Genomic DNA, 22,332 nt, shown 5'->3' with positions numbered 1-22,332 from the left:
ATTTGCCAAAGCAATTCTTCACAAAGGATAATTTGCTGCTTCTCACTTGGACTGCTTGAGAAAGAGACAGAACCACATGGATGCTTTCGAGGGAATTCACAGCGTCCATATTTCCTCATCTCCACCGACTTCAGCCTCATCCACCCGAGGGTATGAAATCCTGAAGGCAGGTCGGTCCGGAATAGCAGTCTACTCCTCTTCAGTTTTCTTTGGGACATCTAAAGTGCCTGCAGTCAAACACCAGTCCAGCAGGGTCACTGCAGAGGAAGGCTGTGTTGTTGGACAGTAAGTGTCACTTTCTGAGCAAACAGTGGCAACAAATCTGCAGAAGGGAACATTTTTTTATTTGCTTAAATACCAAAATTGAAAGTCTATGCTAACATGGCAGTGACAGTATTTGATATAGGCAGTGTGGCTTTCTGCCCAGGGCGGCACATCACATGGTGGGCAAAAAACCCCCAAAGGTTATTCAAGTTTCTGTTGGTTATTTGGATGTTCAGTAAGTGGAAATAAAAAATGCCACTAGGTTAGGCAAAATGTAGCACTGTAAAGACATCCTGCTGTACAGCGAGAGAGGTATGCTTTCACATGGCAGGAGCTGGGCGGTGCACACTGCTAAAACATCTATTATTGTGTTGTTGTTCCACAACAGAGCGAGATTGTGCTGCGTCAAAGTGAGTGACGTGTAGAGAGCTTTGCATTGTTCAACATTCTGGCCACATTTTAAACCAAAATGACATCATGCCTCAAATCAGAAATAACTTTGCTCAGGGAAGAATCAGCCTCAGTATCTCTTGCTTTTTTAGCACAATGGAAAAACATGTGGGACTCTAAGTTTCTGAAATAAAACGTGATTTTAAAGTAGGATAGAAAGTGAGTGTCATTAGAGGCTATGTCTTTTCTGGTTATATGTTAACATTTCTGATAAATTAGACATTGAAATAGATTTTATTTCTACTGAATGCTGTTGTGTTGGGCCCCGGAAGGAGATGCTTGCCCGGGGTGCCAACTATAGGATTCCCTCCATTTATTAGCTCAAGCCAACACAAATAGAGTTAGGATTGATCAAGTGTCTTTGAGCCAGTTTATGTCTCTGTAATCCTTGCATGACACTTCTTTCTTTATGTTTGTGGTTTTCACTTTGATATTAAAGTTTGGCATTAAACAATAAATACCCTGGACTTGAAATGGGCTTTAAAACTGCGCCTAAAGAACAGTTTTGTATTGTGATAGTATCTGTGTCTGCTGGGATGAGTCTGACGGGAAACTGGGAGTGGAGGTGCTGTCATGTGACCAGAGAGGAGGGCAGAAGAAAAGGAGAAAGTTGTTTTCTGTCTAAGGAAATGAGTATTTTATAGGACATTCTGAACGGCACACTAGGAACGTGTTATAAACCAAACTGCTATACTGTTTTTCTTTCCCTTTTTTGTTTTTGAGTCCTGCTCCTTCTCTGCTGCTGCTGCTGCTGCTGTTCTTCTTCTTGTCGACGTCAGCGTCCGCATTCCTCCCCTGTGATTTAAAACGGCTGGGATTAGTTTCAGCGAAACTAGCTACCCTTAGCTCACTTTGTTGGGTTGTTTATTTGTCTAACAACAAGAAGAGTGGAGAAAAAAGGAGGAAAGGGGAGGCTGACACGCGTGAGGACACCAGTGGGGGTATTTGTCTGCTGTCCTGGACGCTGACAGGGTAAGGCTGAGCATTAAAGATTAAAGAATTGGGATTGACAGCTAACTAGCTCAGACTGCTTAAAAACCTTATTCATCCACTCTTCGACTCAAACTGGGAATTTAAATATTACTAAAGCACGACATCCAAAGGCTGCGAATGCAAAATCAAAGTTTTTCCAAACTATGGTTCGTGGTTCCTCTCTGGTCCGAGGTTGGGGGAAAGGATGTCAGATATTAAAGCTAAAACATGTCATAAAATTCAAAGGGTTTATATATCAATCCAGGCTGTTTCATCTAAAGAATATATATTTTTAAATGCTCCAAGGAAATCCAAATACTGAAATGATACATGCATAATGAAATCATGTGTTCAGGTTAAAAATTAAGACGGTTACTGTGCTGTAAACGCTGAAGTTGCTCCAGGTCAGTTCACATTGCCACCAGCTGAGATTCACTTTCTTGCTCTTCCTACTTCAGACCTCCAAGGAAATCATGGTGTTGGTGTATTTTTTTTCCTACACAAATGACAATTGTCATTCTGTATTAAAAAACCCCCCCAAATCTCGCACTTAATTTAATTCATTTATTTTTATAGGGACTTTGTACATAAACATCATTGCTCCAATTGTAACAAACAAAAGGCTTTTTTCTATTGCCTGCCACTGCATGGAAAAATTGGACATTATCTGAAAACCTCATATTACACTTTATTCTCGATTTATTTTTGCTCTAAATCCCTATTTAGACCAGTTGATTCTTATAAAACGTGATAGATTATAACCCCAGACCAAAACACAGTAACAATGAGTGATATTTATTGAAGTTACAAAATGCACATTTTCTTATTAAACTCAGAATTAGAATCGTTCTAGGAGTAGATTACAGAGGTGTTTTTTTAATAAATCTGCATGGCAAAGTAACAATAAAACAGACTGAGGTAGAAACTACTTACAATTTTTGATTAAAGCATGTTTAAATGTCTCAAATCAGTTGAGTTTTTGGTAGACAGGTGCTCAAAATCATCATCCTACTTTGTCTTTTGTCAATTTTAAAATTCTACTCATCTTCTTACAAATTAAACAAAATAATTTTACTGGATCAAAACACCAGCAATCAGCCAATGTCATTGACAGGAATGGGGGATGCATATTTAAACATATCGGTTCAATTATGTAATCACAATGGAAAACGTGTACAACTCTCTCATTTTGTGTCAGACATGCACAAGTGTCCTAAAATATATAACTTTTAATGAAGACTAGGTGGCCCAATATAACCTTTTAAAGCTTTTCTGTAATCTCTCTTACCATTTTCATCGTTTGGTGGTGAGATGAACCAGATTTCTCATGTAGTCTTATTTGTCACAGTCCCAATTGCTTTAATCTTTTTAATTAACACTTTAATGGTTGAATCTACAGACGTTTCTTTTCCTGTCCCAATTTTCTGATGATTACATATCTGTTCAAACTGTTCAATTTCAAAAACTAAAGCACTAGAACAAGTCAACCGTTTTGAGCTTGATAAAGGCTGGATTTGTCACACCGTGCAATGGAAGATACCAGACTGTACAAACTGTTACTGCAGCAGAATCACGTCATAAAAGACCCATTAGTCCAACAATGAAAGGAAGGCAAGTTATGGGTGTTAACAATCTTATTATTAGCGTTGACTCTGAGAAGAGTGAGATGAGGACAAGGAGCAGACGTCTGTCACAAGAGCACTTGCACTCCAAGATTGTATTGTAGGTTGTTTATGGTCAGGAGAATATTATCACACTGAATGGAGACATATTAAAGCAAAACCTTGAAATCTTCTGAAAAAATTTCCTTCAATCAGAACCTTGAAGAAGGTTTTATTTTTGTGTTTCTTGTATTTTAAAAACTGAGCGAACTCTTTCTGTATCACGTCTTTGTTATTTCTCAGGGAAACAGGAAGTCATGACTTTCTAATTAAATACAGCAATCAGTTTAAAGTATACATCTAAAATCTTCAGCTCTGTTTATTATTTTATGAACTCCGAGGAGTAATTGTGGCAATAGTTTTGTTTAAATAATCCGTTCTAAATAAATGTGCTCAAAGTTCAGTGTGAGAATATGCTACTGCAAGAAAAATTGAATTTATGTTACAGCTTTTTACACATCTTTATACCAAATATCCCAGTAAATGTTGTATATTATCTGTTGACGTAAGTAGGTTAGTAAGAGAAAATGTGTTCCTCTTTTTGAGCAGTAAAGGTTTCTACAAATTATTGAACTCCACGGCTGTAAATATAAGAATACCAGGGTTAGTTTTCTGTATTTCAAATAATTTAATGATGCCAAATGTTTGGAGGTGTTGAGGTGGTAAATAAAAATCTTTCTGAAACAGCATAACACAATCTCTTTCTGCACACGTTTATGACATGTACTCAACACAACAACATATGTTTTCTATTCCCCTTTTACGTTAGTATTTTCCTGAAGAGTTTATGATGTTGTGTTTTTTGCAGGTTGGTAGATCTGGATCCAGAGCCGGTGACCACAGTGGAGGGAGGAAGCCGGGATGGGCCCATCTCAGGCAGACCGCACGACGATCTCTGCCGGCTCCGCAGCTCCTCACTGGAAATTAAAGAAAAAGAAATCAGAGAGAAGGGGTCAGAGATCCTCCGGGAACAGCTAGACGCAGCAAAGAGGGTATCATAACCTACTTGGTGTTTGCACGCGTGGCATACTGAATATAGTTCAAAATGGGTGGGAAGAAAAAGCTGACCATGCAGATGTTCTTCGCAGTAAAATGTGTTTCTGTCGTTTGCTTCTTCGCATCTCAGGAACTGAAACTAAAAGACAAGGAGTGCGAACGTCTGTCGCAAGTCAGGAATCAGCTGGAGCAGGAGCTGGAGGAGCTGACTGCCAGTCTGTTTGAGGTCAGCAGCGTTCGCCGCTTTCTGCTGAGTGGACTTTAACTCTGCTAGCTGCTGACTGGGAGCCGCGCTGTTGGAGTTATGGAATGAGCGCAGATGCTTACGTTTCAATCTGGATGAATTTATTTCCTTAGTACTTCTCAACTTCTCAGGGAAAAAAAGGGTCATCAGCATAATTTTTCAAATGCTGGAAAAATTTAGAAATGCATTGTTTTGTTTTATTCATGTGGTGACTTTATTTCGACAGGAAGCCCATAAGATGGTACGTGAAGCTAATGTGAAACAAGCAGGGGCAGAGAAACAACTGAAGGAGGCTCAAGGAAAGGTGTGCCACGTTATTGTTTATTTCCTTGTCATAAATAAGGCCTTTTGTCCACTTTACTCTTCTATTTCACACAGTTAGTGAACATTTATGTCTGGATTTTGCTTCCCAGATTGATGTTCTGCAAGCGGAGGTGACTGCGCTCAAAACTCTGGTGTTGACGTCCACGCCTTCCTCACCGAACCGGCAGCTGCATCCCCAGCTGCAGTCATCGGGCTCCAGGGGTTCCTACAGGCGCGGTGCGGGCCACATCCGCACCAACAGCGTCGGCGCAGCCTTCCAGACCTCATCTGGAAAACCGGAACCTTCTACTGTTTCCATTCAGTCTGTGGCTACAGAGGAGCGAGAGGTAAGTGGGAGAAACTTTTTTTCCCCCAGAACTTGCACATTCCTTTTTTCCTCTAGCTTCATCTCCTTTTCAGTCAACTCCATCTCTTTCTCTTCTCATTTTCCTTCTGCAGCCACTAACCTCTCCCTGACCTGTTCTTCCTGTCTGTCGCTGGTTTTCTCTTCCTTTCTCAGCCTGCTGTTCCTGCTCTCCTCTCTCTGATTCTCTGTCTACTGCCAGGCCAGTCAATCAGTGTAAATGCTGGCCAGGACCAGAGAGAGGGCATAGGAACTGATAACAAACAGGTAACTGCTTGTAAGACATTCATTCGCTGTACTGTCGTGCACCTGTGTCAAACTCGAGGCCCGTGGGCCAAATCCGGCCCGCCATAGCTTTTAATGTGGCCCTTTAGATCTTAAACACCAAGCTTGCTTAAAAGTTATGTTTTTAATCAAATCAATGCAGTTTTTATCCGTTTACTGCCAAATTATATCAATCAGTCCCTCCAGTTTCTTGAAAACTATAGTGGAAATTCACACAAAATAAACAAATCCCCACACATACATAATTGGGAGTTTATTGCAGATTTTTCTCAAAAATTGTCAAAAATTTTCTTACTTGTACTAAACAGCTGCCTCCGCCTTAATTGATGTCAGATTATAGTCCAAGATCTATACGAGTAATAAAGTAAAAAGTCACATTTACTGTCATAAATAAGTGTAAATATTTCCAAATTAATACCACAAACACTCTGATTTTTATTGCAAAAAATCACAATAAAATATCACAAAATCCTGGAGGGACTGAAAAGATGTTCAATAATATTATTTAATTTTAAGAATTCATTGACATTTTAACAGCTTGTGAACAGGTTTTATCAATACATTTTGGCACAGCCGGCCCTTTAAGATCTTGATTTGGCCCAAAGCAAAAATGAGTTTGAGTGTAATTTTTCTAGTTTCAGGTTTTTAAATGCATCACTAAAAGTTTAAGCCCTAAGGATCACAAAGTGAACACACAGGAAACATATTTTGACATGAAATATAATAATTATCAGAACATTTTAATAATGACTGGCTGAACATCTTACAGTTACATTACCATAGCAGTCGCTTGGTTTTTTGTCAGCGAAAGCTTAATACAAGCATCATAGAGATCTGTGACATCAATGACTAAAAACGAGAGGCAAATATTAGAAAAAGGAGCAGATGTAATGTTAGTCGTGTGGAAAGCAATTTGGAAAAATATCTACTAAGGCTGAGGGCTATTGAGCAATAGTCAGAAGGTCATATGATTCCAGTGAAGGATCTCATGATTAAAGAGGAGACACGCTTCTGGATTGCCCATCCATCCATCATTTTCTAATACCCTTGTCCCTAATGGGGTCAGGAGAGGCGGAGTCACCCTGGACAGGTCGCCAGTCTGTCGCAGAACAACACAGAGACAGACAGGACAAACAACCATGCACACACACCCACACACATACACACGCCCTCACAGCTGAGGAGAATTTAGGGAATTTACAGTCATGTTTTTGGACTGTCGGAGGAAGCCGGAGAGAGAACCCATGCATGCACAGGGAGAACATGCAAACTCCGTGCAGAAAGACCCCGGACCAGGAATCAAACTCAGGACCTTCTTGCTGCAAGGCAACAGTGTACCAACTCTGCCACTGTGCTGCAAAAAAATTTTTTTTAAAATCCCTCCACACTGTTTCACGCTTTCAGGAACTTATGGTGCAGAGACACCTGAGAGGACGTCCTCCTGGAATCAATGCAAAGCCAGATTCTTAATTTAATGTAGAATCTTTATTCGATTTTTAGTTTTTGAAACAATATCAATTCTGTTCCATTAAAAAACTTTCCTTACGAACACACGGAGGTCTACCAGGGCTACAATTCATATTGTGAATGAATATATTAGGGATGGTCAAAAGGGACTAAAATAAATAAATACATCATTAAAACATTTATTAAATCCACCATAGAACAAGTAAATGTTTAATTAAATGCTTAAATTATGTATTTAATAAACAATTTATATATAGGTGTTATTAAATAGTTAAATTCAAACATATAATTAGTGGTGCAAATAATTAATTAAATGTGTGTTGTAACATAATATTCAGAAAATGAGGCTAAACAATCAAAACAGTGATTGACAACATACAACTTCACTTGATCAAAAAGGTGAAGTTGTTCTTTAAAATGCATTTTCTGAAATTTATAAAGGGATATACAGTTGCACTGTATATATAGATAGATAATCCCTGCTATTAGTTAAATAAATGTCCTTTTACCAGCTTCTTTTACAAAAGTTCACTTACATTTTTTGGCTTCTGGATGCACAATAGATTTGGGTAGGCCACACCATAAGCTTAAACTCGCCTGGTTTGTCTGCCCGCCCTAAAACAATTATGTGTACATCAAAAGAAGTAAGTTGGGATGTTCACTGTTGGTGGTACAGATGCATTACGTAAAGTGGATGAAATAATGAAGTTATCAGAAATAATTCCAAAATCTTCACCAACTTCTCATAAAATAAAAAGCCAGATGTGGTTGTTCTTGAACATGATATTTTCTTTTCCTGAAGGAGGCTGCATCAGTCCGTGGTTTTAACAAGTTAATTATCCCAGATTAAAACGTGTTAATTATCCTTTAAGCTGTTACTGTGATGTAACTGAGAACTACCAGAACCCTGAGTCCTTCCAAGACTTTACCATTATTTTGTGATCTTTTTTATTTTTTTGCAATCAAAATCTCCGATTTTGAGACACTACTCTAGAAATATTTGCAAGAACTTTTTGCTATATTTTTCCCCTCTCTAAGCCCCTTCCAAAATCTACATATGGAGGAAAATAAAGATGAAAAAATGAGAAAACAGATTGGACACAAACATTTTTATTTTTTTAGAGAACTGAAATGGCTCAATTTTTGCTACTATGCATATCGATCACAGTATTTCTGACATCACGTCAGAAATACTGCCACCTACAGGTGGGAGTTAGCACTCACTTAAACCTAAAGTTTTTGTGTGGAAAATTTGCAATAAATTCACAATTATGCATTAGCACAAAATAGTGTTTTTTATTATCTTGCCATGCAAATATATTTTTTTAAACATAAAATGATTTCTTCTTTCATGTAAACCTTTTCTATATCATACTAACTTGCCAATTAAAGGTGGTTAATGTACGTTGTCGCTTCATGACTCGAGTAGTCAGTTCACTGACTGTGTTGGTGATTGTTTGCTTTCTCTCTACAGATGGACTCGGTTCTGTTTGCAGAGTTTTTGTTGTGGAGGGAACATCCGAGTCTGGACCGATCCTCCGCCTTCCTGAGTCGAGTTTACCGCGAAGACATCGGGCCGTGTCTCTCCTTCACGAGATCAGAGGTCAGAGTCTCACTGCCTCCTTTACAGAAGCCAAACCTTGCTCCTCTCATGAATGTGTGCATGTGTGTGGATATTTAACTGCCTGTTTTCCACAGCTGTCCCAGCTGGTCCAGAGAGCAGTGGAAAACAACTCCCTGACCATCGAACCTGTGGCCATGTCGGCTTTACCGCTGGTGAAAGCATCAGCTTTAGAGTGTGGAGGTCCTAAGTGAGTTTGCGTGTTTGTAGCGATTGCCGTTCTGTCCTCTGTTTCACTACCTGGTGGTCAAATCATTGTCACTGTTTGTGGTTTGGACTCATTCACTGATGATTTCTGATACTATAGCTGTAAGTTTTCCACTCTTGTTAACGTTGAGCGGTTGGATCTATGGGCACACTAATAGTCACTGTCTCATCTATAATCTTTGTCTTTTCCAGTGGATTTAGGGCTTCAGTAGAGACGTAAGTCCTCTCAGGAATCAGTCAAACTTTATAATTTGCACTAACTTGTGTTCTTGTCTTCTCGTCCAGATTTAAATGTTAAAAATACAATCTTTAAACTCTGCATGTCTTTGCAATCTACAACCGTTTCCTTATCTTTCTATGACTAACTTTCTGTTAGAGTTTATATTGTTTTCATGAATGTCTTTTAAAAATAACTCATCTCTGTTCAGAAGAAGTATTTGCACTGTTTTAACTTTTTTACATTTTGTCATTTTACGATCAAACTTCATTGTATTATATTGGGATTGCATGTGACACCAGCACAGAGCAAAAGTGAAGAAAAAAAGATAAGTTTTTTTGGTTGCTTTTGTTTTTTCTAAATCTGAGAAGCTTGGATTGGGATTCAATCCTTTTACGCTCACACCCTTAAATACAGTTGAATTATTTAATTATGTTATATTAAATACAGCTGTTCAGTTAAGAAGAAAGAGGTTCGTTCAAGAACATTATTGAACAAACAGCAGACCATAAATACGTGTCAGTGTTTGTAGCAGATTTAGGTTGTAAAACAATATCCTGAGCTTTAAACACCTCGTTCAGGCAAAGATGACCATGGAAACTCTGCAGAGTAACTACGTGTGTGAATTTGTTAACAAGACATCAGTTGAATGCGTCACAAACCTGGCCTTTGTGGAACAGTGGCGGGAAGAGAAACACTGGCGAAAGAACGACACAAGAAGTTTCATTTAATGTTTGCCACATGCAGCTGTATAAAGCAGCCCAGAAATTGTGAAAACTGTCTTTTTTTTCTACCACCTCACAATTGTGCTCCACTTTGTTTTGACTGTCTCGTAAAATCCCACGAATTTTTCAGTTTGTGGTTTCAAAGTGACAAAATGGTCAAAAAGTGCAGAGTTTGACGCTCTATTAAATACTGACTGTCGACACTGTTGGAGCAGAAATGTCTTAACAGCTGATTTTTCTGCTTGTAGAAAATGTGCTTTGAGCGGCTTGTCACGAGTCTGCCAACATCGCATCAAGCTGGGAGACAAGGGGAGCTACTATTACATCTCTCCATCAAGCCGAGCTCGGGTAACTGCTAGAAATCGTTCTGTTGCTGCCGTGGAGAGCTGCAGAGTTTAAATACTTCTTGTTATCTTTCCAGATCACGGCTGTGTGTAATTTTTTCACGTATATCCGGTACATCCTGCAGGGCTTAGTGAGACAAAATGGTAAGTAAACATAAGCATCTGTTTTGTAGCTTTGTTTTGCTAACTTTGATCTTGTCTGATGTCATATTTTTCCGTCATCTTTCAGCGGAGCAGATATTCTGGGAGGTGATGCGACTTCGTAGAGAGATGGCTGTCGCTAAGCTGGGTTTCTACCTGACGGACCAGAGCTAAATGACTTCCCAGCCAGACTGAGTCCTGATTAGTCACAAGTCTGAGAGTTAGAGAAGTCTAATTTCAGTTCAGGACCAGGTTGTACATCATTAGTGAAGGGAAGCAGGAAATGTGCTACATTTTGGGAATGTGATGAGAAAATCAAACCACCTGCTTGATTACGACCTGAAAATAATTATGGGATTATTGCTGTGGTATTCCCCCTGTTATCGCCACTTTTGGGCTCCATTAGGAAATGGGAAGGATATTATCTTCTAAAGAAATGTTCTGCAGAACTTCTTATTGGAGCTCAATAGATGTATTGATATAGAGTGACCTAACAGACCAGAACCACTCCACGGAGTTTGTCTCTTACTTGAAAAATTCAGCAACATTTGTTTCTCACAGAAATATAAAGCTCAACTCCTGCCTGCATTCAGGTGACATACAATTCAACACGTCTTCGCAGTCTCTCGTGTGTGCATGCTCTTCCTGCTCTGCATGATAATAACATCATAAACTAGTCACCTTCAGCCTCTTGCAGCTCCATGTGATTCCTTTATTTAATCAGATATATTCTCATTAATCACACCTTTACTCTCAGCAGTCACAGCTTTACATTGTACAGAGGATAAGAGCTTTATTACAGTTAATTACAATGCTTCAAATGTACATTTGCACTCTTCAATGAACAGTACAATAAACAAGCCATAAATTACATAGCCATATTAGACAATGATTTACCTCAGAGTGTAAATTTCTTATAGTAGCCCACTTTTGTTTTGAATAAAACATGAATGATTTACTGTGCAATATTTGCTTCTTAGCCAAATGATTGTTTTTTGTAAGTCAATGTAATGATGAGTAACAATGGAAACACTCCAATAAACATAAAGCACTGTTGCTTAAATGTGTGTTAATTGTGTGAGTTGTTTATTTCACTCTAATTGCAACACTCAGAATGGGTCACTGGTTTCCTTTCAGGTTCATTTGTAAGAACTGCCTGTCAGAGCAGGCCAGAGGTATAAGCAAACTAAGCGATGCACTGTGGGAAAATATTAAATTGTTAATGTAACTTTATTCCACGTCTTTTCCTTCTGCCTTTTGTTGGATCCTTGTTCTCTTCCTCCTTTTTTATGCTCTTTATTCTTTTGTTTCTGTCTTTATGTCTTGCCTTCCTTCCTTTTGCAGGACCATCCAGCACCTTTCTATCCTTTTAATTTTTTTTGTTCTAGTTCTGTTTCTTATTTTCTACCTCCACTTCTTTCTTGTCCTTCCTCTCTCCCTGTTTGCTTCTTATATAGATATTTTCATTAGACGCTAAAGCTGTAAAAACATTTACCATGAATTTACAGGAAACCTGTAGTATTTTATATTTTGAGGTAAGTGCTAATGACTTTCCTCAAGCTCTGGAAATCTTTAGAAAAGTCTAGAAAGCCTGAAAATTTGTCAAAACTATAAACTTTGAAATTTGATTTTAAAAAATGTTCTCACTGAAACTATGTATGTACTGTGAACATACAAAGGAAAAATGTCTGTTGTGGGTCACACTTGATTCATAGTGTAACTGTTTACATAGAATCTCAACAAGTAATTGCCAGTTCACCTCTTTTAAGCACAGTGACTTAATCTTCACCCCACCTTAATTACTCCACCTACAAGGAGTGTTTAAATATTGCATCATCAAAACATTAAGGTGTAGTTTTACGTCAACAACTTGACAAGGAGAGTAAAAAGTAGCCATCCAAGAATATTACTCGTATTTAGTAAAAAGGCTGCTCAAGTACTGAGTAACATCAAATTTATGATGTCAAATATATAAAGTTTTGTGCAAATTCTGGTATTTAGACATAAAAATTTGATACAAATGATTTAAAAAATAAATTTTAAGCAGAATAAACACTTTTCCAAGTAGTTTCGCTATATAACATTAATACTTACAGAAGGTTAAAAAAAAAAGTACTTCAGGTGACAATATATGGTGCTTACTATATATTTACTTGACCTCGAAAAGTGACAACCTGCTCAGTAGATAAAAAATAACATTAGAATAGCAAGGCTTGTGTAGAAACAAGAGGTCTCACTTTAACAAACTACATGTGTGTATCTGGTTACTCACAGTGGGTAGAGTATCTAGAAATTTTACTCAAGTAAGAGTAAAATTTACTCTTACCTTTCAAATTAAGTAGTGATACTACATAATATTACTCAAGAGTAAGGCTGCTGTGTAGTTAAGCTGCTCCCAAAAGTCAATTTTTACCAAAACGTTACTCAAGTAAATGTTACTAGTTACCATCTGTCTCTGACAGTTTGATTATAGCTATTCCTTTGTCCAAAGTTCTATTGGTTTAATAAATAATGCAAAATGACACATAAAGTCAAAGTGAATTGGTTGGCTCATTAGTCAACTATAAAAACAGTCTTGACTGGACAGCATGCAGGCAATCAAGCATGGACAATATGGCAGACATGTTTGTGGTGCCGTGAGGTCCCAGGCTGCCTCTTCTCTCCGGTCACCGTGACAGGAAAACATTCTGGCCCGCGGTTTCCCAACAGGTTTGTAAGCGGTAAGCAGGCTCAGTCACACTAAGACTAGGAAATCTGTTTTTGGAGCAATCGTTCCTGTAAGATTTCCAGTTTCCGGATTAAAACGGCTTCTGTTTTCATGACTTGTTTACAACAAACCGCCGGAGACGAGTACGAATAGTTTGGCCCGGGGTTTTATGAATGGACGCTGTCGTAACCGTGGGGACAAAACGTGACATCACATGTGGGGAGGGGCTTACAATTAAACAACAACTTGTTCAAACACTTAGTGAAAACATTATTTGTAAAAGGGACAAAATTGTCCATCAGAGTAGTCAAATTAATATAAAAACAGATTAAAAGAGGTCAACTCTTCTCCTGCCTACATTCAGCAGAGATCAACTCTTCAGACTTTGGGAAATATCTGCAAGAAACAAATTAATTAACATTAAATCAGAAGTGTTCACAATATTTTAAACTGTATTTTATTAACTCATATTTTATTCCGCTGTGATGCCACAGACCAAAGTAGCACGCACTGCTGAAGCGGAAATGGGTTTCATCATGTTTTTATATGCAGTTACATTTTACTTCAATTACAGCTGTGAGTATTTTGGGGAGTTCTGCCTGCTTTGCACTTTCAAACAGTCATTTTTGTCTGTTCTGTTTTGCAAATTACAAAATGTTCAGCCAAACTTGATGGAGAGCGACTGAAAAATAATCCTCAACTGGATTTAGGTCTAAACTTTGACATTTCAAGCTAGCAGGTTTTCTTCCAGGGTCCCTTTTTAATAGTACCATCCATTTCTGTTTGGCTCTAACATGGTTCCCCTTTTGGAAAAAAACAACCCCGCAACACATTATGTACAACTCCACCAAGACTAAAGTGTGTCCAGGTTGATGTACGTAGAGATGTAGCTATACAGGTGGACTGTATTTTTTATTAGGTGATTTCTGAGGGAAGTTGATTTTGCTATAAATCCTGCAGATGTAACGGAGTAAAGCCCAATACATCCCTCACCTTTCAAATTAAAACCATGCATCCTTTTCCACCCACTTCACATGTGTTCACTATCTTGTGTTGATGTAGTAATTTGTTGTAAAAATATTTGAAAATCTTTGCGAGAAAAACTATATGAGATCTTTTTAAATTTTTGCTAGCTCACCTTCGATAACAGATCAGGAGCAGCACCAGGCCGGCTGCACCAACCATCACCACTATCACTGCAGCCACGATGGAGACAGCAGACAGGCGGGAGGGCTCTGCATCACAGCAGTTTGGGATTAGAACAGACGCATGTTCCTAACATGTGCAGTACTATGTCCATGTTCTCATTGTTCTGAACTGACCTGAGCAAACGAAGGAACCTGCTGTGTTAAAGCATTCCAGATGTTGTGGACAAGAAGAAATCAGCTCCTCACACTCATTGATATCTACACGAAAAAAATTTAGCGGTGTAATAGATGAACACTTTTACTTTTTATATTTTACGTCAAAACAAAATTATACAGTGACAGTTTGCATCATACAAACTGTCACTGTAATTAGTATTTTGATACTAATCAAAATTCCTTTCAGTACATTCAAATCTAAATGAAGCTATATATGTAGTCCAGTTTTTATCTCAGTATTTAAAGTACTGAATAAATAATAAAATCTACTAAAAAGAACTTTTGCACTGAGCTATGAATTAAACGTGCCTACAGAGTGTATTGTAACAGATAGAAATTATTGTTACGTTTTCTCTGTAAAACAATCAATGACATTCAATTTATTTTGCGCTTTAACACTATTATTATTTTACATTTTATTCTATGTAATCCATTTCAAAAATGGACTTTGTATACATAAAATTCTGCTTCTTAAAAATAAAATTGGCACTTGCTGCCTGTAGTACTTCAATCCTCCATCTGAGGGCGTAATCTAACGACAGAATTAGACACAGCAGGGTTTTGAGGAAAGTATCAACTTTGTTAAAGAGGCCTCACAAATATTCTTATTGGGTTATATGAACCATTTGCAGAAATGTTTCTTCTACCTTGACACGTTGGAGGCGGAGAGCTCCACTTCTGGCTCTCTGCATCACAGCTGATGGATGCAGAGCCCAGCAGCCTGAATCCAACCCGACACTGATAAAGGATCGTGAAGTTGCAGAGCAGAGAGTAGCCAGAGTGAATCCTGGGTATCGGGCCACAGACGGGATCTGGAGGAGACAGAGTTTTCAGAAAAATAACGATAAAAGTGCAGATTTTCTTTTTCCCCACTTCCTCACCTGTGTGAGGCTCTTTCCAAGGGCCGAGGTCGAGATGGGGGATGAGTGGGTGGGAACAGGCCAGCATGTCTTCAGGGCTCTCGGTGCGTGAAAACGGGTCCACAGGGACACGGCTGATGTGGCTGTTGTCACAAATGATGCGGGACAGGGAGACGTTGTGCAGGTGTGTCCTCTGGGTTCTGGTGAAAACTCCATTTCTCTCCCACCAGAACCTGGACGGACAAAAACAGATTAAACTCTCCACTTTTCTGTATAATCACTCTAAGCTCTTTTGACTCCTACCTGTCCCCGTCTCTCAGTGCTCTGAACTGTCTGGTCAGGAGGCAGGACAGGAGCGGTCCCACTCGTCCTCCGGGCAGAGCCGGCTCAGATATGGCCCCGACCCAAACATCGATATTGTGCGGTGTTCCGTATAAAAGCTCAAATTTATGAGCCAAAGTGAAGTTCCCCAAAATTTCGGCCAGATCTGACATCGTGTTGGGAACAGAAAGATTACAGAACTGGCGCCATGAGCTGTACCCTGATGGATGAGAAGAGCATAAGATGAGAATAATAAATTTCAAACACAAAATAGAGACACATTATTTGTGGATACCTAATGAACTTTTCCCAAAAAATTAAAATTAGGGATGCATGATATTAGACTTTTCATCGATATCCGATTTGCTGATATACTAAAACTCATTTGATCGATAACATACAATACTGATATTTCTTCCCTATACCTACTTTTTGAAAATATATGACTTTCTCTACTGTGGAAATAAAATACTACATTATCTTTGCCAATTTAGCCTGCCACCAAAAGCAAATGCTAAAAAGAAGGCTGAAAATGATGTAACACTTTTCAACTTGCATTTTGTTTAATGTCAAATTTATTCATGACATTTTCTCTCTCTAAGACAATGACAACGCTCTAATAGTGTAAATTTGATGTTGTGCTGTGCTGCAGGCATCATTTTTACTGGTTTGTCATATAAAAACAGCACCTTTTATATCAGTGAGATATTTTGACAGAATGTCTGATATTAAATTTTACAGCTTACATCGGCCGATACAGACACCATGCTGATAATATCGTGCATCCCTACATATTTCCAAGTGAGGAACTAGTTATCCTCCCTACTTAGCAGCTTAAATGTTGACTAAACTTTTGCTTGCTTAATTTTGGTCTCAAAGCAATGCGATAAAGAAGCCATGCTCTGTGTCTGTGAGGTGAGGAAGCTGGTTACCAGGCAGGCCGTGGTCCCGGCTCCTCTGCAGGTTCAGGGCCCCGAGGTCCAGAGGCATCCCCCCCTGTGCCTGAAACAGCCTTTCTGTGAGTTCCTCCACCATCATCTGACCTGCAGTCTGCAGCTTGGCGGGAGACAGCAGCATGCCTCGCAGCACTGGGTCGATACCACCTAAACAATAACAACAGGAGAGAATGAAATACAAACACTAAAACTTGACTAAAATGGTTTCAGATAGGACCTTGGTTACCTTCCTGTATGACCCTCCATGAAGCAAACAGTGAGTGATGCAGAGGCAGAGGGGGATACTCTGGGTTAAAGGTGTAATCTGGACCCAGACGGTTCACTACTGGCTGAACAGTGACGTGAGCAAAACGGAACGCCGCCGTAGCAAACGTGTTGGCGATGCTTGGGTCAACATCTGGATCATACCTCTGGTAGCGGGGCATCAGCTGGGACATGGCGCTCTCACCAAGCACCCGTGGCAGGTAGTGCTCCCAGGTTAGGATCTGGAAAAGGGAAACCGGCTTGGAATGATTCGGATGTGGATGAACCAGGTTTTAAAGGGGAGTATTATGTATTTTTCCAGGCACTTGGCACCATTTTATAGCACAATCTAACTATGTTACCTTCAGTTGTTAAAGAAAATACTGTATATATTATATTTTAAACATAACTTAAAAAAAATGTGACTTTGTAATTTGACGCTTTGAAATTGGTATCTTAAATATGATTGGCATCATCATTTATTTGTGACTTAGTGAACAATATTATGTGCCTTGTTTATTTTTTAAATCTTATTTCTTTAAATATTTTTATTATCTTGTTTGTTTTATCTTTTGTACTATGGACCTTGTTCTGTGTCTGGATTAAAGATACGATATGATATGATCCTAACACGTTTTTAAAGGCTGTGTAACATTTGTGACTCTAAGTTTTATTTAGCTGAACTGAATGTTTGGATGTAAAGTGTGCAGATGCCCAGTCCAGGTGGACCTGCTGCAGACACCTGGTGGATGGCTCCGATGATCTTCCTCGCTTCCTGATAGAGGGTCTCTGGACTCCAGTGAGGGTTGAGCTGGTGCAGCTCCTTCACCAGCCGGTTGTGCTCTCTCAGAAAGAGTGTGTGCAGCACAATCAGTCCCAGATGTTCATTGACTCTTGAATCCCCTGGAAAATATATATTTTTTAAATATTTTACCTGCATGCAAGTCTGCAGAATAATTCACAACATTTGCTTGCTTACCAGCATGAAAGCATGAAGTGGTGTTCTCCCTGAGTGCCGATCTGCTCGACGCCCACACGGTGGAGGAGTTACGGGGACCGCAGGGGTCCAGGTGAGCCTGCACCCGGGACAGGAACGGCATGTACGGCAACTCCTCATCCCAGTACCGGGAGTTGAGGGCCATGGAGCCCAGAGGAGACGACTGGTTCCTGAGAGCAGAGGCCAAGCCGGGGGAGCTGCCGTACACCATGCTGGCGTCTACAAAGGAGGTGATGGCGTTGAGCTGCTCCCGCTGGCGAGGAGGCAGGACTCCATTATCACAGCTGGGAGCAGAACGGAAGAAGGGCATACAGCTCTGGACGCCGCTGCGAGGATCGGATAGCGGGATCTGAGAGGGAAATTATAACTTTTAATGCTGCAGAGGAATCTGCTCCATGTTAATTCACTTCTAACCATAATAAATATAACAGCCATCTAAACTGTAGAACAGCAGTAAGATAGAAGTCTAATGAACAAAAGTGATAACTCCATTTATTCTTTGACTGTTCTTAGTATTAGATGAGTTTACTTGATATGCACAACAAATTGTCTTTGCCTCATGTGAAATAAATAGCCTTGCCAAAGTATGCATTATTTCTCACATTTTATCACAGAAAACCTTTTATATATTTCATTGGGATTTTGTGACAGACACATCTAGATACTCAAATTCACTGTTATTCTTCTTTTCAAACTGACTTATGTTCTGTCAAAGTTTTGTTTTCACAGTTGTGCATGTAGCTGCACTTCCCTGACCAATCCGCTTTGCTTCTTGGTCTCCAACGCAGCAGTGTAATCCTGCTGCACAACAGCAGGATTACACACAAAACGACTGTTCTTCAAGTGACTTCTGGTGGCACTGGATTTTGTTTAGGGGTATCAGAGTAAAGGAGGCTGAATGAAAATTCATATCATACATTTCAGATATTTTACAGCTGGGTAATAAAATATCACTTTCTTTGAACAAGTGTGAACAAGTCCTTGTTTAAGGCATCTGTAAATTATTGTACAGCAAAAGAGTCCAATGAGTTATGGAGAACTTTACTGCTTAAAAAGAGGAACAGATTTCCTTTTCCTAACCCAGTTCTCTCAGGAGATACTTCACACTGAGCGATAAATAGTTCCTTGTTGCACAAAAGCAGAGCAGGCATAATTCAAAACGTTTAGTGATCATACTCTAAAACCTCACATAATGTATCATATCAGAATTTGTGAAACAAATGAGAAAAGTGAGTGAAGTGCACCTGAATGGGGAAGCAGGGCGAGTCCCGGCTGCAGCTGCGGGTGCAGTCAGCGCCCGTCTTGAAGACGGATGTGCTGGGGCTCTGAGGGGTCAGCACCATGTCGTGGTCTATCCACTGACCCCAGTCCACCAGCAGGTGGGACAGAGTGGAGTCCACAGAGATTTTATCGTTGTGAGTAAACAGCACTTCTTGTGACACGAGTCTCACCTGGATGATAAAAAGATGGAGATTGATAGAGTTGGAGGCAAACAGAGGGGTTGTGGGGAGTGTGAGCTGCAGCTGGGCCCTTACAGGAGGGAGGCTGACGTTATGGTAGGTGTGTTCAGGGTCCCAGCCTCTGGGCGTCCCCCACACATCCTCATATTCTGGAGGCAGCCAGCGGGAATATGGGATGTTTGCAGCACCCCATCTTGGATGTTGTCTGAACAGGAAACACAACAAACCTAATTTATTTTGATTTTATGTAACAGACCAGCGTAAAAATACGGCTAAATTCATCATCTGGAAATGGAAAGAGAATGGCACAACTCCAAATATACCAAGACAACACCACCTACTGAAACTGAGCAAAAAGACAAGGAGTGCATCAATCGGGAAGCTGGAAAAGCTGCAGAGCCACAACTCAGGTGGGAGAATCTATTGACACTCAAAAGATTTGATCTACAATGTGGTGACAGTATCAAGCAATGGGGATGTTTTTCTTCAGCACTGACAAGAAAGTAGGTTAAAGGAAACATGGATGAAGCTAAATACAGGGCAATGCTGCAATAAACCCTGTTAGAGGCTGGGGCAGAGACTCATCTGCTCTAATAAACAGTCTGAGCTGCAATAAATCAGTTTTAGATATTAATATGTTGGGTTTAAATTGAGCTGCTTTGCAAAGAGGAATTAAAAAAATTCTCAGTATTTAAATGTGTAAAATGTTTTATCCGTAAAACATTTTGAAAAGAAATGTTTTCTTCCACTTCACAGTTATGCGCTACTTTCTGTAAATATAAATGTTATCACATAAAATCCAAATAAACTATCTTGAAGTTTGTAGTTTTAACATGTTAAAATGTAAATAAAAAAGGTTAAAGGTGCATGAATGATTTTGCGTGTCAGTGACTGCACTCTCACCTGTTGTTGCATTCGCCTGTGATGGACCTGTAGCGCTCAGACATGCAGCCTGTCTGACAGCTGAGGGTGTGCAGCTCAGCAGAGCAACCGGTCATCTGCAGCAGATTCTCCACGTCTCCTTCACTCAAAAGCTCTAAGAAATAAATGCAAACAGCATTTTATAAAAACAAAAATTTCCCTCAACCTCCATTTAGATCTGAATTATAGTAAAATATGCAACTGTTAAACAGTAAATGCTACACATGGTCATTTACTATATAATCCTGAATAATCTGAGCTGCAGGTTCAGATGCTTTGATTTGAAATGGGTTTGGTACCATACGGCTTGGGCTGCACCATCGTGTTGGTGTAGACCATCTCTCGGATCAGCTCCACTGTGTTGTCCAGCAGCTCAGCAGCTCGAATGTGAGTCCGGGTTCTGGTTTCAATCTGTTTAAACTGGGCCAGTAGGTCACTGGGTTTGAGGGCACCTTCAGTATAAGACTTCTTCACCCTGAAAATGTGATTTTCCAATTAGACTTTTTCAGATTTATCTTAACCCATAATCAAGAGGTTTTACCTCTCAGACGTGTGGGCATAGGCAGCATCCGTCAGCTCAATGGCTCTCTGAAGAGCCTGATGGATGTATGCTGAACCCAAATATGCAGTTTCTGAGAACAAATGTGCAGTCAGTACAGCTCTTTCTAGAAATAATCAATTAAAACTCCTACCTGAGCTGTTGCCAAATGGTGTACTCATCACAGCGTGCTCCGGAAAGGCGAGCAGGACAAGAGCAAGTCCAACTAGAGATGCTGACATCTGAAATGAGACATGTGGGTGACTCAAGCAAACTGCATGAGGCTGTTGGATAAAAAACAGTAAGGAGAGCAACTCACTATGGGCTTTCTGTAAGTCGTCAAATCTCAGCAATGCTTGGAAAATGAGTTGTTATCACAGCAGTCCTCACTCTTATTGGTTCTTGGAGGCAATGGGTGTTATAGTGTCGCGGATACACAGGCAGCGGAGATAACAGGTATGTGCAGAATCCCCTTATCACTGCTTCTGGTGACAGCGAGGCAACATCAAACGCCGGACTCCCTACTACCCAAAAACCTTTCTAATCCGTCTTCTGGCCCATGATGAAAACCTTCTGTCAAACTAGCATTTCCAATAAATTCCTGAACTGTACTTTTCCCTCATAACAATACAGAGAGTAACACTGAGGTAGCCAGAGGTTTTATGGTTTAATTAAATTTAGAGTAAAACAGTGTTTTACTGACAGAGTGCCTTACAAAAGCCTAAACAACCCTGTAGCTTTTCCAAATTACTTTACATCCAAAGACTTTAATGTATTTTGAAGGGATTGTGTATTTTAGACTGCAGGTCTGAAACATTTACAATCAAAGGAACCATTTTCACCCAGTGAAATAAAACTCATTCAGAGCCACAAACGTTACATGATCTTTTGGAAAAAGATAATGGTAAAAATATATATACATGTTGTTAAAGGTCAATAATCAGTTTAAGTACATTTTATGGTTGTGTTGGATAAGGGTTAAGCAAAGGGATGGGGATTGAGAATTGTTGTAACTTTGATTTTTGTAGCCTACAGCTTCTGGCATTTGATTGTCAGAGACCTCAGGTACATTTTTCTGAGTTTGATTGTCAGAGACCTCAGTTAACTTCTCCACCTGGATGTTGTCTGGTTCAGACAGTTAGACATTGTATTGTTTTGTTCTTGTCCTTACATGTTAATGGCTCTTTCTCTGGTAGCTCATCCGCTGTCTCCTGTGTTTTAGAGATTTATTCCTTTTCAGTGACCAGTTGAGGAGCAGAGATAGCATTTCCCTTGATAAAGGTCTCCTTTTCCAAGCAGTCTGCCTGATCACCTTGTTTTTCCAGCACAGAACTATCATGTTTTTCATCCACATTTTCAGTGGATGATTCTGAAGTCATGCAAATTGATGTTGTGGGGAAATTTTCTTCTGGGGTCTTCTTGACGTCCTTACACTTAATTGGTTGTTTCTCTTCTGGTTGAACCACTGTCTCCTGTGTTTTAGAGGTGGATTCGTTTACAGTGACCAGTGACGCATCTTGCATATCAGTATTCAGTATTGATTATGACATACATAAAGCTTGAGATATTTTATCCCCTAATCCTGCTTTAAACTTTCTTTCTCCATCTGCTGTTTCTAAGTTTTCCATGATGTTTGTTCACTAATAAATTCTACCAAACTTCTCAAGTCACCATAACTTTACGAGGGTGAGAGTAAACAAATGC

At 39.6% G+C, this 22,332-nt stretch overlaps 2 protein-coding genes across 2 annotated transcripts; one reads left to right on the top strand and one right to left on the bottom strand.

Annotated features, from left to right (window-relative positions):
- Positions 1 to 1,394: 1,394 nt before the first annotated feature.
- Positions 1,395 to 11,328, top strand: rab3il1 (RAB3A interacting protein (rabin3)-like 1). The gene is made up of 10 exons (XM_028028195.1): positions 1,395 to 1,686; positions 4,156 to 4,339; positions 4,474 to 4,569; positions 4,814 to 4,891; positions 5,001 to 5,237; positions 8,481 to 8,609; positions 8,705 to 8,817; positions 10,025 to 10,124; positions 10,198 to 10,264; positions 10,350 to 11,328. The coding sequence occupies exons 4-10, from the start codon at positions 4,826 to 4,828 to the stop codon at positions 10,433 to 10,435; spliced, it is 798 nt and encodes a 265-aa protein (XP_027883996.1). The 5' UTR covers positions 1,395 to 1,686; positions 4,156 to 4,339; positions 4,474 to 4,569; positions 4,814 to 4,825; the 3' UTR covers positions 10,436 to 11,328.
- Positions 11,054 to 21,170, bottom strand: epx (eosinophil peroxidase). The gene is made up of 16 exons (XM_028028227.1): positions 20,783 to 21,170; positions 20,632 to 20,722; positions 20,390 to 20,565; positions 20,073 to 20,205; positions 19,245 to 19,374; positions 18,954 to 19,160; positions 17,692 to 18,058; positions 17,455 to 17,615; positions 16,696 to 16,954; positions 16,446 to 16,616; positions 15,496 to 15,733; positions 15,214 to 15,425; positions 14,980 to 15,144; positions 14,291 to 14,374; positions 14,107 to 14,203; positions 11,054 to 13,364 (listed from the first exon to the last, which is right to left on the bottom strand). The coding sequence occupies exons 1-16, from the start codon at positions 20,868 to 20,870 to the stop codon at positions 13,307 to 13,309; spliced, it is 2,637 nt and encodes an 878-aa protein (XP_027884028.1). The 5' UTR covers positions 20,871 to 21,170; the 3' UTR covers positions 11,054 to 13,306.
- Between the last annotated feature and the right edge of the window lie 1,162 nt (positions 21,171 to 22,332).

This window comes from Xiphophorus couchianus, chromosome 2, assembly GCF_001444195.1.
Source record: "Xiphophorus couchianus chromosome 2, X_couchianus-1.0, whole genome shotgun sequence".
NCBI lineage: Eukaryota > Metazoa > Chordata > Actinopteri > Cyprinodontiformes > Poeciliidae > Xiphophorus > Xiphophorus couchianus.
This window is presented reverse-complemented; position numbering and strand designations above follow the sequence as displayed.

Bases quoted from the DNA above. Each gene is read 5' to 3' on its own strand.
- rab3il1 (XM_028028195.1), top strand. From the start codon at position 4,826: ATGGTACGTGAAGCTAATGTGAAACAAGCAGGGGCAGAGAAACAACTG. The intron at 4,892-5,000 runs GTGTGCCACGTT...TTTGCTTCCCAG, and splicing joins TGAAGGAGGCTCAAGGAAAG to ATTGATGTTCTGCAAGCGGA. The intron at 10,265-10,349 runs GTAAGTAAACAT...GTCATCTTTCAG, and splicing joins GGGCTTAGTGAGACAAAATG to CGGAGCAGATATTCTGGGAG.
- epx (XM_028028227.1), bottom strand. From the start codon at position 20,870: ATGTCAGCATCTCTAGTTGGACTTGCTCTTGTCCTGCTCGCCTTTCCG. The intron at 20,723-20,782 runs GTAGGAGTTTTA...ATTTGTTCTCAG, and splicing joins ACCATTTGGCAACAGCTCAG to AAACTGCATATTTGGGTTCA. The intron at 20,206-20,389 runs GTACCAAACCCA...TTTATTTCTTAG, and splicing joins GGTGCAGCCCAAGCCGTATG to AGCTTTTGAGTGAAGGAGAC.